The sequence below is a fragment of the Chelmon rostratus genome, chromosome 17 (genome assembly GCF_017976325.1).
Source record: "Chelmon rostratus isolate fCheRos1 chromosome 17, fCheRos1.pri, whole genome shotgun sequence".
Classification (NCBI taxonomy): Eukaryota; Metazoa; Chordata; class Actinopteri; order Chaetodontiformes; family Chaetodontidae; genus Chelmon; species Chelmon rostratus.
Genome location: NC_055674.1, coordinates 4,390,943 through 4,405,666, shown reverse-complemented (window position 1 = coordinate 4,405,666; position 14,724 = coordinate 4,390,943). Strand labels below are relative to the sequence as shown.

General features: G+C 42.7%; 2 protein-coding genes across 3 annotated transcripts; one reads left to right on the top strand and one right to left on the bottom strand.

Moving 5' to 3' along the window:
• The first annotated feature begins 689 nt into the window (after nt 1–689).
• On the top strand, nt 690–4,488 carry tmub2 (transmembrane and ubiquitin-like domain containing 2). The gene is made up of 3 exons (XM_041958016.1): nt 690–763; nt 1,901–2,532; nt 3,252–4,488. The coding sequence occupies exons 2-3, from the start codon at nt 1,916–1,918 to the stop codon at nt 3,643–3,645; spliced, it is 1,011 nt and encodes a 336-aa protein (XP_041813950.1). The 5' UTR covers nt 690–763; nt 1,901–1,915; the 3' UTR covers nt 3,646–4,488.
• Nucleotides 4,489–6,818: 2,330 nt separating this feature from the next.
• Nucleotides 6,819–12,937, bottom strand: atxn7l3a (ataxin 7 like 3a). Of its 2 annotated transcripts, XM_041958014.1 has the most exons (14): nt 12,708–12,937; nt 11,891–11,930; nt 11,688–11,787; nt 11,427–11,559; nt 11,160–11,331; nt 10,971–11,068; nt 10,838–10,860; nt 10,683–10,728; nt 9,961–9,998; nt 9,786–9,854; nt 9,630–9,673; nt 8,931–9,002; nt 7,708–7,844; nt 6,819–7,616 (listed from the first exon to the last, which is right to left on the bottom strand). In XM_041958014.1, exons 3-14 carry the CDS (start codon nt 11,736–11,738, stop codon nt 7,393–7,395), a joined length of 1,107 nt encoding a protein of 368 aa, XP_041813948.1. In that variant the 5' UTR covers nt 11,739–11,787; nt 11,891–11,930; nt 12,708–12,937; the 3' UTR covers nt 6,819–7,392. The 2 variants fall into 2 exon arrangements, with proteins under 2 accessions (XP_041813948.1, XP_041813949.1); XM_041958015.1 differs by lacking the exon at nt 8,931–9,002.
• Nucleotides 12,938–14,724: the final 1,787 nt, after the last annotated feature.

Sequence of the window (14,724 nt, the reverse complement as noted above, 5' to 3'; positions counted from 1 at the left end):
TGTAATACGAACTAATCTTATAGTTATTATATGCATAGATTCTATGAATTACACGATACACACAAATGAAATACTATATGAGAAACATGTTGGATTATAGCATAGAATTTAAAACAACAGTAATAGTAATATTAGGGTGAATGCATCTCACGTGCACTTTAAATCATGATTCAAGTAAAATTTCAGAACACAGATGAAAAATTAGCCAGAACAAAAATGAAAAGATCAGCGTGCAAATGCTGTGTGCTATTTTTTTTTTTTTACCTCTGCTTGATTTAAATTTAGAGGAAATTATTGTTCATTATTAATGTAATGGCTGCTTGTTACCTACCAGATTAAGATATAAATACAAAAAGCGTGATTATTTTACAACATATATAAATATAATGATACAAAATTGACCGAGGCAAATCTGCCTGTATATGAAATACTTCACTTCTGATACTTTCTTTGCTTTTTGCTGTAAGTGCATATTTACTTAAAAGAGTTTTTAAATTGATATTTCTACTCTAAGTCAAGCAAAAGATATGAATACATCTCTGAATCAGCAGCCTACTAAATACACACACACACACACACACACACGGAGGGGGGGGGGCAACAGGCGCGACCATTTCCAAAACACGCGCCCCCGTTGACCCGTACTGGCGTGATGACGTCACGCCGTAACGTCGCCACTGTGTTTATTATGTGGTTGTTAACAGTAGCAACTAACTAGCGTTGAGCGTCGTCCTCAAACATGCTGTGATTTTACAGCTGGCAGGTAAGATGGTTTGATATCCGCGCAGCGAAGGCCCGCGGACGCTCACACGATCCCCGCCTTCGCTTTGAAAACGGTCGGCGGCGAAACAAATCGAGCGGCGGGGGTCGTAAACAGCCGAAGGTCGTTTTTCAGTTAGCACGGCAGGCTAGCCCGCAAGCTAGCTCAGGTCGCTAACAGCGGCGTAAACTAAGTTACAGTAGAAGTTAGCAGCGCAGAAGATGCGGTCGCATAACAGCTAATACTTAGTTTAAAGGGCTGAATGTGGAGTAGAAAGAGTAGCGTGGGTCGGGAAAAGTCTGCAACAGGGCTTTGAACAGCTGGGTGTTTGGACGTAGCTGCACAGCTACGAGACACAGCTGTTGACCAGCCCTAAAAGCTGCTGCGGGTCTATGTGTTGAGTAACTTTCATCCTACAGCAGAGCACAGGACTTTTCCTCATGCTAACACCTCGTTAAAGGATTACTGTTTATCTGCTAGCTATCCGATGAGTAATCAAAACATCTGTATGTAGATACTCTGTGTTTATAGCGTGTTTATATGTGAGCAGACTTGAGGGTTGTGTAAACTAATGAATGTCGAAGAATGCTGAAGTTTTCTGTAGGCTATGCGTGGATAACTCATCTCCTCTCATATATGTATATGTGATCAATCTATGAATTGATCCTCAAAAAATTAATCTCAACTGCTTGTAATTGTAATCTTCTTATTATGTGAAGGTAAAATACATGTCTTCAGGTTTGTAGTGTCAGTTGGACGAAACCATGGCCCGTTTTCCAGGATTCATACAAATTAGATACACTGAAAAGTCAGAAATCATTAGTTGCAGTAATGTACTGTCATGTAAAAGTAAATGTCCATTTTTTGTTTTTTGTAATTATTTGTGGAAAAAAAAAACACAGTTTATATTCCCAGACATTCAAATTATGTTTTAGATGTTCCCATCATATTAGAGAATGGTACATGCTGGACTAGAGTTGGACAGCCTTTAACATTGCCTTTAATTTTGCTCATATATTTTGCTTAATGTTGCCTCATCGTTGTACAGATTGTAAAAAATTTAAGGTTAATTTGTGGCTGTGTAAAGAAACCTAACTTGACTTGCAGCTTCATTCTGTGCCATGTTCTTAATGACTTCAGGCTTGGAGGACAGAGATGGCAGTGTGTGCACTGACCATGTTGGATGGGATGGAGGATGAGGTGACAGCAGCAGGTGGTGTGTTGCTCCTGGCCCTGGCCCTGGTCCTGGCTTGGCTCTCGACCCACGTGGCCGACCGGGGAGACCATATACTGGGCACGATCCTCACCGTGGGCGCTCACGCCTCTCTGATCGGACTGGGAGGCCACGACAGCTACAGCGGAGGGTCTCCCAGCGCCGACACCCCCGAGCAGCAGACTCCTCCACCTTCGCAGGAGAACAAGCCGGATGACGGCGAGCCGGGGACTGAGAGAGGAGAGGGTGAGGGGACAGGGGAGGGAGCTGAGGGGGTCAGGACAGACCTGCTGCTGGACATACAGAGCAAACAACCACAGGCTGGAATGCTGCATACGTCAGATGAGGAGGACGATGAAATTGATGAGGATGATGATGATGATGATGATGATGATGAGCTGGAGGAGGAAAATAAAAAGATTCTGAAGCATATCCCACTGTTGTCCAGCACCATTTCCCCCACCACTACCACGTGCATCTCTGTCCGTCTGAAGTTTTTAAACGACACGGAGGAGGTAGCTGTTGTAGAACCGCAGGATACCGTGGGAGGACTGAAGAGGTTGGTAAAACCTCCCCAAACCCACAGACTTAAACATAGATCGTTAAATGAGTCATTTTATATTTTTGGAAGTATGCCTCTGTGCTTGCAGAGCGACCGATACCACTGTCACGTCTGTACGGTAAACACAAAGCTCCAGCCGTCAGCCAGTTAGCTTAGCTTCACATACAGACTGGAAACAGGGGAAACAGCTGACCTGGCTCTGGTAATTAACATGTGATTTCACGTCAAAGTTTTTAAAACGCGTAAAAACAATACGTTTTTTGCTGGGTTATGTGTGGAACTATTTCTTGGCCTGGAGGCTTGTCAGCGTGAAGTTGCCAGGCAACTGGCGCTGAATTCAGGTCGAAGAAATAGTCCCCTGCCGGTTTATTGACACTTGAGCTTTTGTCGTATTTAACAAACAAGGTATCACATGTTAGTCAGCTTTAGAAGTGATGAGCTGAGGTGACAAAATCCACCTACCAGTGTTGTTACTTTTTGGCCAGAGCCAAACTAGCTGCTCCCCCCTGCCTCTAGTCTTTATGCTATGCTAAGCTAAGGTAAGCTAAGCGGCTGTAGCTTCATACAGTATTCATCATACAGATCCTAACAGAGTGGTATTGATCTTCTCGTCTAACTATCTGCAGGAAAGCAATGAGTGCATTTCCTAAAATACCGTACTTCTCCTTTAATACATATTTTAACAGCTTTTCTTTCTCATCTCTCCTTCCCTCCAGTAAATACTTCTCAGGTCGGGAGCATCAAATAAAACTTATCTACCAAGGCCAGTTGCTGCAGGATCCCAAGAGGACTCTGTTATCCTTAAACATCACACACAACAGCGTGATCCACTGCCACATTTCCCAGGCCCTGCACGAGGCCACTCCAGAGGAAGGGGCTCAGTCTGGGGCCGGAGCAGGAGTCGGGTCTGGGGTCTCTGGAGGATTCAGGGCTGCTGGCATGGCCATCAGCACCAGCAGCCTGGTGGTGCCTGTGTTTGTGGTGATACTGGCTGTGGTTTGGTACTTTCGCATCAACTACAGGCAGTTTTTCACCGCGCCTGCGACCATCTCCCTCGTGGGAGTCACTGTGTTCTTCAGCTTTCTGATATTTGGGATGCACAGCCGCTGAGAACGCAGAGAGAGAGCACACGCGTACAGCTGAATGTTGTGAGGTAAAATAAAAATAACTACAGCAGTGGGTGGCGTCTGGAGGCTCGGACTAATCAAAAAGGGGGCTTGGAGCTGATGCCACAGCTGATTGGGTTCCTGCAGAGCGTGAACAAGTGTGTGGGTGGCTGGGTGAGCCTGTTTGTGCATGTACCAAGATAAAAAAAAAAAACAGATGAGCAATTGTTCAGTAAACGTGGGGTAAATAATAATCTGCAGCGAGTGAAGTTAAGCTAAAACTAAACCACAGTTTAGCTTCTCCTCAAACATGACTTAGTGGTTCACACCATATTTAAACACTCTCTCTTGTCTACTCTTGTATTGTTGCTAAAGATTTAAGATACTTTTCTGTGCAGCATTGTTTTTGAAGCCATTGTTTCTGTGTTAAAAAACTACAATTAACTGATAGATACCAGAATCTAAAATCTTTTGGAACCAGTCACTGTTGTGCTGTGTGTGCCAGTTTAACTCTTTACCATTATTTTGTGTTATCTGAATGATTCAAGCTCTGCGTAAGCAAATAAGGACTGTACGGCTGCCTCAGTGTTATGCTGAAAATTTCCAATTTTGTCGCTCAAAAACCGTTGCTATGTAGAAATAGGCTAATTTAAATAATCACTAGACATGAAAATATACTTTTTTGAGAAGATATTGTAAATATATTGTGTATTTTCTGTAAATAAAATGATAGAATGAATCAGATGAACCTGCATCTGGCACTTAAAGATTTGGAGGGGGGACACAACCCTCCTGATTATGCTGGACTGCTCTGGCTTCAGTGATGTCTCAAATTAAAGCATTTCAAACCAAACCTGTTTCAGTGTCTGTCTGTAGTCTAAACAGCTGAGCCTCTGGGTGGGGTTTGTGTTTATTTATATACAAACACCAGTATGCATGGCAGTGAAGAAAAATATATCACATTATGTTCATACACAACAATCATTCACACATGCACAGATTTGTGCGTGTGCATGAAAAATTGGAAAGTCACGAAATTGCGTTCTTTGTTATTGCACTCGTACTGCACTGATACACAGAGAACATCAGCTGTTAGCTTCATCTGCTAACGGTGACTTAAGAATCTAACCATATCTACCAAAGTATCTCAATAACCGCCCATTTACCTTTAGTGCACATCACAAGACTTTACTGAAAAAGATTCAAAAGGGCACGTTCAAAGTTACTACAGACCTGAACAGAAAAGTGAAAATATTAATCATACTGGAAATGATCAATGAAATGAAATATGACATTTGAGACATACAGCTTAATGCACTTGACTTTAGGGACTGTATGAAGATTATTGGGGTGGGGAGGTGGGTTGACTCTTTATATTTCACGCTCCCTGGACCTGCCCTTTAACTTGGAACAAAAGGAACACATGATGACTATTTACCTCATTCAATATTCCTCCACAAAGATATTTCAGCCACCAAATGAAGCCTTGATACAGAGACATATCGCCAAATGCACCTTTACAAGCCACCTTTAAAAAAAAACAAAACAATAAATATCACGAGAAGAATGAAATAAAATATAATCTGGGATGAAAAAAAAATTAGGTCACCCATCCTTTCAGAATAAGGCGTAGTGGTTGGGTTACGCTTTGTAGGGGGGGGGGGGGTTCCACAGCAACTGAGGAAGCACAATGGCACCTTAAAACCCCAAATCACTTTCATATAGTTGTTAAGTTTTACACTGACGTCCTGATATACAAACACAATACATGATCTTTGCTCTCAACTCTGCACTGCTGACTCTACAATTCTATCTGCCACACTGAAGATTTGGGTTTGTGAAGCCAAATTCTAAGAGAAACAAAAATGCTTCTCTAAGACATCGATTGCGAAAAGCATAAATCTTACAACTTTAACATTAGACATTGTTGGTTACAGACTTAACACTCATAATCATGAACAACAGGCAGAACTGCAGCACTGACCTACTGAACGTACGATGTGATCTATAAGCAGAAACCGAGTTAAAACACACAGGTTTTGTGATGAGGAAAGAAAGGTGGGTTGCATTCATGATCGCTTTTCCATCTCACACATCATGTTCTGTACATGTGCCCCAAAAGCCTACTGGCCCATCGAATATCAAAGTCTGCATTTGCACACAAATAATATACAAACAGTAGCACTGCATAGGCACTGACAATAAAAACTTAAATATACTGTTGATGTAAACAAAAGAAAGTTAAATATTTTAAATGACAGATACTTTCACAAAAATGTCACATTCAAGGATGCATAGTTTTCTGAAAATACAGATGATCTCTCTCTCTCTCTCACACACACACACACATACACACACACAAGAAAAAGTGACGTTCACACTGAATGCGAGTCGGCATACAGAGGCACTCACACACAACTGTGCAATACAATGCTAGAATTAAAAAGCCACTGATGAGTACGTTGAGTGTCCACATCCATCCATTCATCCATTTTCTTCCGCTTATCCGGGGCGGGGTCGCGGGGGCAGCAGTCTAAGCAGGGAAGCCCAGACTTCCCTCTCCCCAGACACTTCCTCCAGCTCTTCCGGGGGGACCCCGAGTCGTTCCCAGGCCAGCCGAGCGACATAGTCCCTCCAGTGTGTCCTGGGTCCTCCCCGGGGCCTCTTCCCGGTGGGCCATGCCCGGAACACCCCCCCCGGAAGGCGTCCAGGAGGCATCCGGTAAAGATGCCCGAGCCACCTCAGCTGGCTCCTCTCGACGTGGAGGAGCAGCGGCTCTACTCCGAGCTCCTCCCGAGTGACAGAGCTCCTCACCCTATCTCTAAGGGAGCGCCCCGCCTCCCTGCGGAGGAAACTCATTTCAGCCGCTTGTATCCGAGATCTCGTTCTTTCGGTCATGACCCAAAGTTCATGACCATAGGTGAGGGTAGGAACGAGTGTCCACATGTCTGCTCAAAAACAGATCCATGAACAGAGTCTAGAAAGAGGGGCAGGTCACGGGACCACCAACAGTGACAGAGTACCTGCAGGGCTCAGAAAGCCAAGTTTAACACTTTTCTGTGTTTCAGAAAGTTTGGGGCCAACAAACATCAAACAATATTCATGTTACTTCTATTATATCATACAGCTCAGTTATAATGTGTGAACTGACTCATTTGAGACAAATCCTAGAGCTGCTTAAATTACATGACCAAAAGTATGTGGACACCCCCGCACGTGTAGTCTGTTTTTCATGGTGATATGATGCTTTTTTTTTGTTTTTGTTTTGCTAATAATGTGCTTCCAACTTTGCAACAACAGTTTGGGGAACAGCCCTTCCCTGTTTCCACATGGTATTTAACCCGTTCTCAAGACCAGGTCCTTAAAGAAATGCTTTTCCCTGTCTGGTTTTGGAAGAACTTGACCGGGCCGCACAGACCCCTGACCCCATCCAACACCTTTGTGATGACCACACTAATGGTCTTGTGGCTGAACCGCTTCGAAACCACCAGAATAAGCTGGTCGAGTTTTCGGGTGGAATTTTCCCAGTAAGTTCCTGCAGATACTCTGATTGGATTCTGTGACCAATAATAGTTTTTAGATCACTTTGTTCATAATTCAGAAGGAGAAACATTCAATAAATTGCCTGATTTGCAAGGCTGGATGAATAAGAACTACTAAGTCAAGTTTCATCCCTGTTGAGGCCTGTTACTGTATGAAAGGAGGGACCTCACAGAGGAGGCAGGAGCTGGTCTGACAGGAAGGGTTTACGCTAGTTTAAGTCATCATAGATACTGGAAATAGAAGGTGCTGAGAGTTTGGGCCTCTTTTTTTTGGTCGATAAGCTGATATTACTCTGAGAGCTGCTGCTGCTGCCGCCGCCACCTCCAGTCAGACTACTTCCTCCTCCTCCTCCTCCTCCTCCTCCTCCACTGTTCAAACCAACAGACGTCCTCTTCTTTTTCTTGGGCCTTCTAGAATCTGAATGGTTGGTGCCTGTGGAAGAGACACAAAATGTCCCATCTATCGACTGTGTTTAGGGTTTATCAATAAACGACTTTCAGTGTTATGCCTGTAGCTTCCTTACTGGCTTTAGATGAGGCGGAGTCAGTGGGGGAAATATCAGGGGAGTCCTCCCACTGCAGGCGGCTCATCAGGGCCTGTCCATCTGGAATGTCGAAGCTGTCGTTCTCCACGGCAGCGTCCGCATCAGGCAGCGACGGCCTATCACATGAAACCCAGACAGAGAAAACAAACTGAGAACAAACACAAAGGAACAAACATGTCTACATATTTCTAATGCTCCTGGCACAGAGTTGCTCTACGTATAATTGGCGTTTTTTGACAAAAGCTCCTCACCTACTTGCATTTTCAATCACTCTGGACCTGACTGACAATCCACAACTTTACAAATCCACAACTTCAACACTTTCTCAAGAATATATATTAAAATAATAATAATAATATTAATAATTTGAGCCATTTCCATTCATTGACTTTTTGATGTTGACTTGAGTGGGTCCAAATCTGTTCTCTCCTTCAGCTGATGCCACCACTACATGGACACTGGGTTCACAACATCATGCTTTACACTCAGTAAGAAAATATTTGGTACTTCCTTATTTTTTTCCTTTATTTAATTAATTTTACCTATTTTTTTTAATCTTCAGTCCTTTTGGCATACCAGTTGTTTCATGCATTAATAATTACATATTTACCGTTGTTTGTCTTATTGTTCTTGTGAATATTAGTTTCAGTGTTATTGTAATCTTCGGTACATGGCTTGCACTTTAAACCAAAATGTCAACCATATGATAATAATGAATGAATACTTCTCTTTGGACAATGATGTGGGGGTCTTTGGTTGAAAGTTACATGTACAGGTGGCATAAAACTGCCTTCATGAAATATGCAGGTATCAGCACAGAGCTTTATGAATCATGTGTCACATAATGATTAGTACATATGCTCCTCTGCTGAGACCCGGTATGGTCCAGGGAAAACACTGGAGGTAACGGATGACCTTCTTTAACGATAAAAGGCCACCGAACACTCAGTCCGCGTTCAGCTGCAGGGTTCACACCTCTGTTAGAGAATCGTCGCAACTCTGCCTTTCAGAGGATTCACAACACTGACCAGCAGCACTGTTCTGCTCAGATCTCTGGCAAAGGCAAACTGATCAGGAAACAGTGAACAGTATCAGCAAACACCTGCACCATGAGGGTCACAACACTCATTCAAACATGACGTAGGTTAAATACACTCGTGGACGAGAGGGAGGGGGCAAGGAAGGGGACAGGGCACACTCACGCGGACGGCCCCAGGAGGAACACCCTGACGGCCCTCCTCTGCTCGTCCGTGTGCTGGGGACATCTCTGAGACCTGGTGGGACACAAGGTGGCATTATACATCCCTAACTGATGGCCGTCCACCGCACACAGCTTCACGCCCTCCCTACATGGGTACGGCCACAGTGGGACGGACGGCTGCGGACACAATCAGTAACCAATCAGATGGGGCAGAGCAGCAATGAGGTGTTAAAGGCATTAAATGTTAAAGTTGGTCACTGACTGGGTCCTCTATGATCAGATTAAAATCAGATCAATCAATCAATGAAGGCTCTGTGTGTAATTAGTGTTGTTTCAGAGATCTTTGCAGAATTTTGAGGTTTCATTTTGGAGAGAAAAACAAGTCAATCAGTGGTCCAGATGAAACACAATGAGTTGCCACCTGTGTACCCGAGTTAGTCCCGACATACGTGATCACTTTCATAAATACACGGATGAAGCTGATCATGTTTCCAGAATCAGTTTATGATGTTTGAGAGAAGGGCTGAACTGAGGGACATGACGACTCTGACCTCAGAATTTGGATTAAATAACAAAGTGAGACCATCCTAAGGCCACGTGTTAGAGTACCTGAAACTGTTCTGCATCATCCAGACATTAGCACGACAAAAGGGGAAGTTTGATCAGTACTCTGTGTGATAGTGGATTATACAATAATTACCTGGTACACATCTTCTTGGTGTGCTCAGAGATCACCCCACATTGCTGTAGAAACAAACACTATTTTAAAGACCAACATCTATTCGATTAAAACAGGAGAACAGTAAAAACAGGAAAAACATTGACATGTCTGGTCACATTTATGCAAGTTGCTCACCGTTGTTAAAAGGGATCTGACTTCATCAGGGCCTAAAGTTTCATAACTGATGCCAGTATTATAGTTGTACTGAAATGAAAGACAGACCGAGAACCATCGTCAACACTCTGCACTGCACAGTAGAAGATGAAGAACTTTGTGGTCTTACAGGCAAAAGAGCAAAAGGATTTGTCACCTTGTAAGACTCTGAACTGACGCTGCTCACAAGCTCACCTGGAAAAATAAACAGAACTGTTGATCCTCTTTATCTGTACCACTTTTTATCTTCTTTATTTATTTTAATGATCTGAACACTGCAGGTAAAATCATTACATCATCATCAAAGCTGGATTGTAGAAGAAAAATGATGTCAGGGCAGATGACTGCCTGCCATTATCAAGAGGATTCCCGACCACTCCAACAATTATAATTGGAACGCTCATCAGATCATTCCCTCCTCCCTTACAAACACAACACTCCTGCAAGATCTTGCTCCATAAAACCCTCCCTTAAAACTACAATACAAATCATGTGAAACCTGAACCTTTTACTCAACAGCACAGGAACAGTGAATTGTTTCACAAGTTATTCTGTTGCCACCACGACTTGCATAAGAATTGCATTACGCTGACATTTTGGGCCTGGACCTGTCATAACAAAAATGTGAACCTTTTGCTGGTACAACCTCTCTACACTACACTGTGGTTGACATTAGATATCAGGTGTCCATATTTTACTTCCTGTTACTGCGCACACAGAACATCCTGATCCTTGAGCTTCAAGCCTGCTGAACAGAGCAGAGAACTAAACGTCCAGCAGCAGAATCAGCCTGACACTGACACCACTTTCAGTGCAGTACATGGACCAAAACATCATCTGTACGACACGAATACGAAACTAAATACCAGATAGACTCACCGTTTTTATGTTTTATAGATTTGGATCTTCTTGGGGAATTCTGATTCTGCACAGAAAAACTCATTCAGATTAGATTAACCTTATTACACACTTCAAAGCACAGAAAATGTACTCTTATATCATCTGCAAAAGGTAAATCAAAAGAAGAAATAAACCTTATCTGACTTCCTCTTCTTGGCTGTAACATGGAAATAAGAAGTTTGTTCATTATGTGGAAGCAACCTGGAGTTTTCCTTCACAGACAATAATCAAGTGTAAATTAAAGTTAAACTATTTGTAATTGCGCACCTTTCTTTTCTGCCCCGTACGACCAGTCGTTATCATTGAGGTCATCGTTATCTTCCTGATCGCTCTCTGATTTGCTCATGTTATTATTACTGGCGAGCCTGTTAAAAGGTAAAAACAAAACAAACAATCTGATCAGCTGTTCAAACCCATTTTGGATCAGCAAAACCTGAATGACCTTTACTGACGGACCTGCGGCTGGCGATGCGACTGCTGTTGCGCCCCATGCCAAGGCATTTCTCCAAGTGTGGGGCGAAGCGAGAAGCTGCTATCAATCTTTTGCAGTTTGGGCACTCGCACTCTTTGTTTTTCCACTGATTGTACACTTGGCCAAATATGTCCACCCCTGGCTGATCCACGATTTCTGGATGAATCACAAAGAAAATACTGTAAGCAAACACACCAAAGACGAATGAGACGACCAGTGGACCAAAACAAACTGGAAGTCATGGCACCAACCGAACTCCTTCATGCTCTCTTGGTCCGTTTCATCCAGAAAGAAATAGCCCTGTTTCACAGCACGATGTACCTCAAAACACAGGCCCAAACAGGCGTCTTCCACCAGCTCAGAGTAGATGTCATGGACCAAGGCCTACAGCAGGAGAGATAATAAGATCATTCAAAAACAAATACAAACTGGATGTCACTTGAGATGAAACCCATAACGTCGGCGTCTGGGTGACAGTTAAAGGAAGACTTACAAAGTATACATTCACTCACCTCCAGCTTGGTGTTGTCTGGGCCTGACAGGGGCATATCCTCCATTTTCATTTGAAAATCTGTATGGGAAATCTTGATCACGAGGTAATGAGATGCTGACCTGCAAATTTTTAACAGACAAAAACAAGGTCAGCATGGTTATCAGATAAAAGGCAAAAATCAAGGGTCCGGTTTATGAATCAAACTGACTGCGAAATACCTACTTTTAAAACATTTACCGACACTTGTTGCAGATACGCCATTCTGTCGAAGAGAAGAAAACATGTAAGTAAACATTTAGGACTGCAATTAACAACTGTTTTCACTGTTGATGAATCTGCTGATTATTTTCTCGCGTAATCGATTAGTTTAGTCTATAAAATGTCAGAAAATGTCCATTAATGGTTCCCATGGTTCAAGATCACGCCCTCAAATGTCTTGCTTTTTCCTCAACTCAAGAGACAAGACAATATTCTCATTTAAGAAGCTGGAATCACTGAATTTCGGAATGATTAATCGATTATCAATAAAATGTTGATTAATTTCATAGCTGATAACTAATTGATTAATGGCTGCAGCTCTAATTTTGAGCTCAGCACTAAGTATGCACCTACTAATAGTGATTAACATGTTATTAGACACATCACATGCTGTTACAGCAGATTTTTTAAATCAATGCTATGCAACCCTTACATTAACGCTACATCTTAATGCGTCAGGTGAGATTAACGGCGACACAATGAGATTTTATTCACACTACAAACGCTGCAAGAATAGCTTAATTTACAACATGAAACACCAACACAAACAGCCGTGCTAACGTTAGCAGGAAGCGGAGAGCAGACACGATATGAACGCAGGTAACAGTTGTTAGCAAACTCAACGTCGTTTGACGTCAACCGTCATTACTTTTCACTGTTAGCATTCGCTAGCTCGTGCTGCTGCCCTGCTAGCTAGCTGAAGTAAAAGTGTAGGTGGCAAATTGATAGTAAATACTGTGTAATGTGTTTTTATTTTCACTAAAAAACAATTTCCTCTTACCCTGCCATACCGAAAACTCAGCCTGAGCCAGGCAGGTTGTGTGAGGGAGGCAACAACATCACCGTGTCAGTCAACAGAAAATGCGCTAACAAGAAGCCTGGCAGACGTTCATCCTTTCATCGCCGGTAAAACAAAATCCTCGGTTTAAGTGTTTTGCTGTCGCAGGTGTCGATTAAATCAACGTTACAAACCCGCTTGACACCGAGAACCAGGCGCACCAAACGAACCAACGTCCATCCAAACAGAAAATAAAGATGACTTCCGCTTTGAACCTTAAAAATAAAAGCCTTGCTTCCAGAGATGAGCTGTCAAATGTGAAGCGAGATGGACAAATGTGTCTAATGCAAATCATTACCAGCGATGGAAGAAGCACTCATATAAGCAAAAGTAGCAATATCACTATGAAGCAATACTCTGTGACAAGCAAAGGTGTTACATTCAAGATAAGCAGTCTATCATCAGCGAAGTGTACTTAAAATATCAAAAGTAAAAGTGCTCGTTGAGCATAATGGTCCCTTTGAGAATGAGAATCAGTTTAGAAAAGATGATGCATTGTAATGGAGTGAACTGCCAAACTGCCAGCTGCAACATTAAATAACCAATAATCACATTAAAGCAGCAGTGATATTTTAATGGGTCATTATTGCTCATATGGGTCATTTTTCAGTGTAACAAGTATTTTTTTGGCTCCAGAGAACTGGGGAGAATTTGACAGGATTTGTAGTTGTACGTCAAAGTGATTTTTTTTTTATCCATTACTAAAATCAAGCCTTTGTTCACAATGCATCAGGAAGGTGTTGCTTCACATGTCTCTCACATAGGCCCACAGCAGACATTTCAACTTGTAATAGTAGGAAAAGCACAGGTTTTACTACATCAAGTGTCCCTGCAAGTTAACATGACAGTAATTCAGCATGCACACCATCAGGAACCCAAGCAGCAAAATGGAATTCAGCCATTGCGTTGTCAAAATCTCTCCCATTAAAAGAGGTATGTTCTGTGTCCTACATAAGTGAAAAATAAACATCTATCAAGATGATTCAGTCCACTACAACTGCACGCTCCTGTTGAATCATATTGCTGTAGTATTGTTTTATGTGGATGTTTATGTAAATCTTTCCCCCACTGTTACCATACCAACATATTTTAATGTTACCAAAAGGATCCTACACACATGCTTTTCAGATATCACCCTGCTAGCCTCACTCCATCTATATTTATCCAATGATACTGAAGACCAGCCAGTAAAAGCTGTGGTTGCTAGGAGATCTTGTGTGACGCAGCTAGGGCACTATTGATGATTTTATTTTGAAGGGACAAGCAGCGTGTTTCCGGTACTGCAGACGAACTTGACGCGGGCCTGAGACTTTCACCATCCACTTTAAGGCGTCAATAAATGAACAAGAGATTTTATCTGCGATCTTCTTATCTGTGATCAGTTAGTTGTGCCTGAGCGGTTGAATGAGGTCATCGGTAGCAATAATGCGCACTGTGTGGCCAAAAGTATGTGGACACCTTGTCCATATTTAATTGCAACACATCTCATTCCAAAACCACGTGTGCTGATCTGCTGCTGTAACAGCTTCTACTCCTCTGCGAAGGTTTTCCACCAGATTTTGGTTCCTGGCTGCTGGAATTTTCTACCAGGCAGCAACTGGAGCATACTGAGATCCAAGTGTGGTGTTTGCTGTTAAGACCTGGTTCACAGCTGTTGCTCCAGTTCATCCCAAATGGAGTTGAGTCAAGTTCTTCCTCTCCACACTGGGAGAAGCATTTTGTTTTTGAGCTTCTTCGTGGCTTTGTGTGTTATTGAAACAGGAAAGGACACTCCCCAAACTATCAAGGCTGCATTATCACCAGGGAAAAACGGGAAACCGTCCCAGGGACCCCAGAACTTTAACAGCCCCTGTGCTGACACATGGTTTTGCTTTATATTTTGAGAACTGTGAGTCTGCAGCACTGTTAGGGTCCTGCTTTATTTCCTCATTTTGAGGCCTAGGCTTGAGCAGACTCCGAA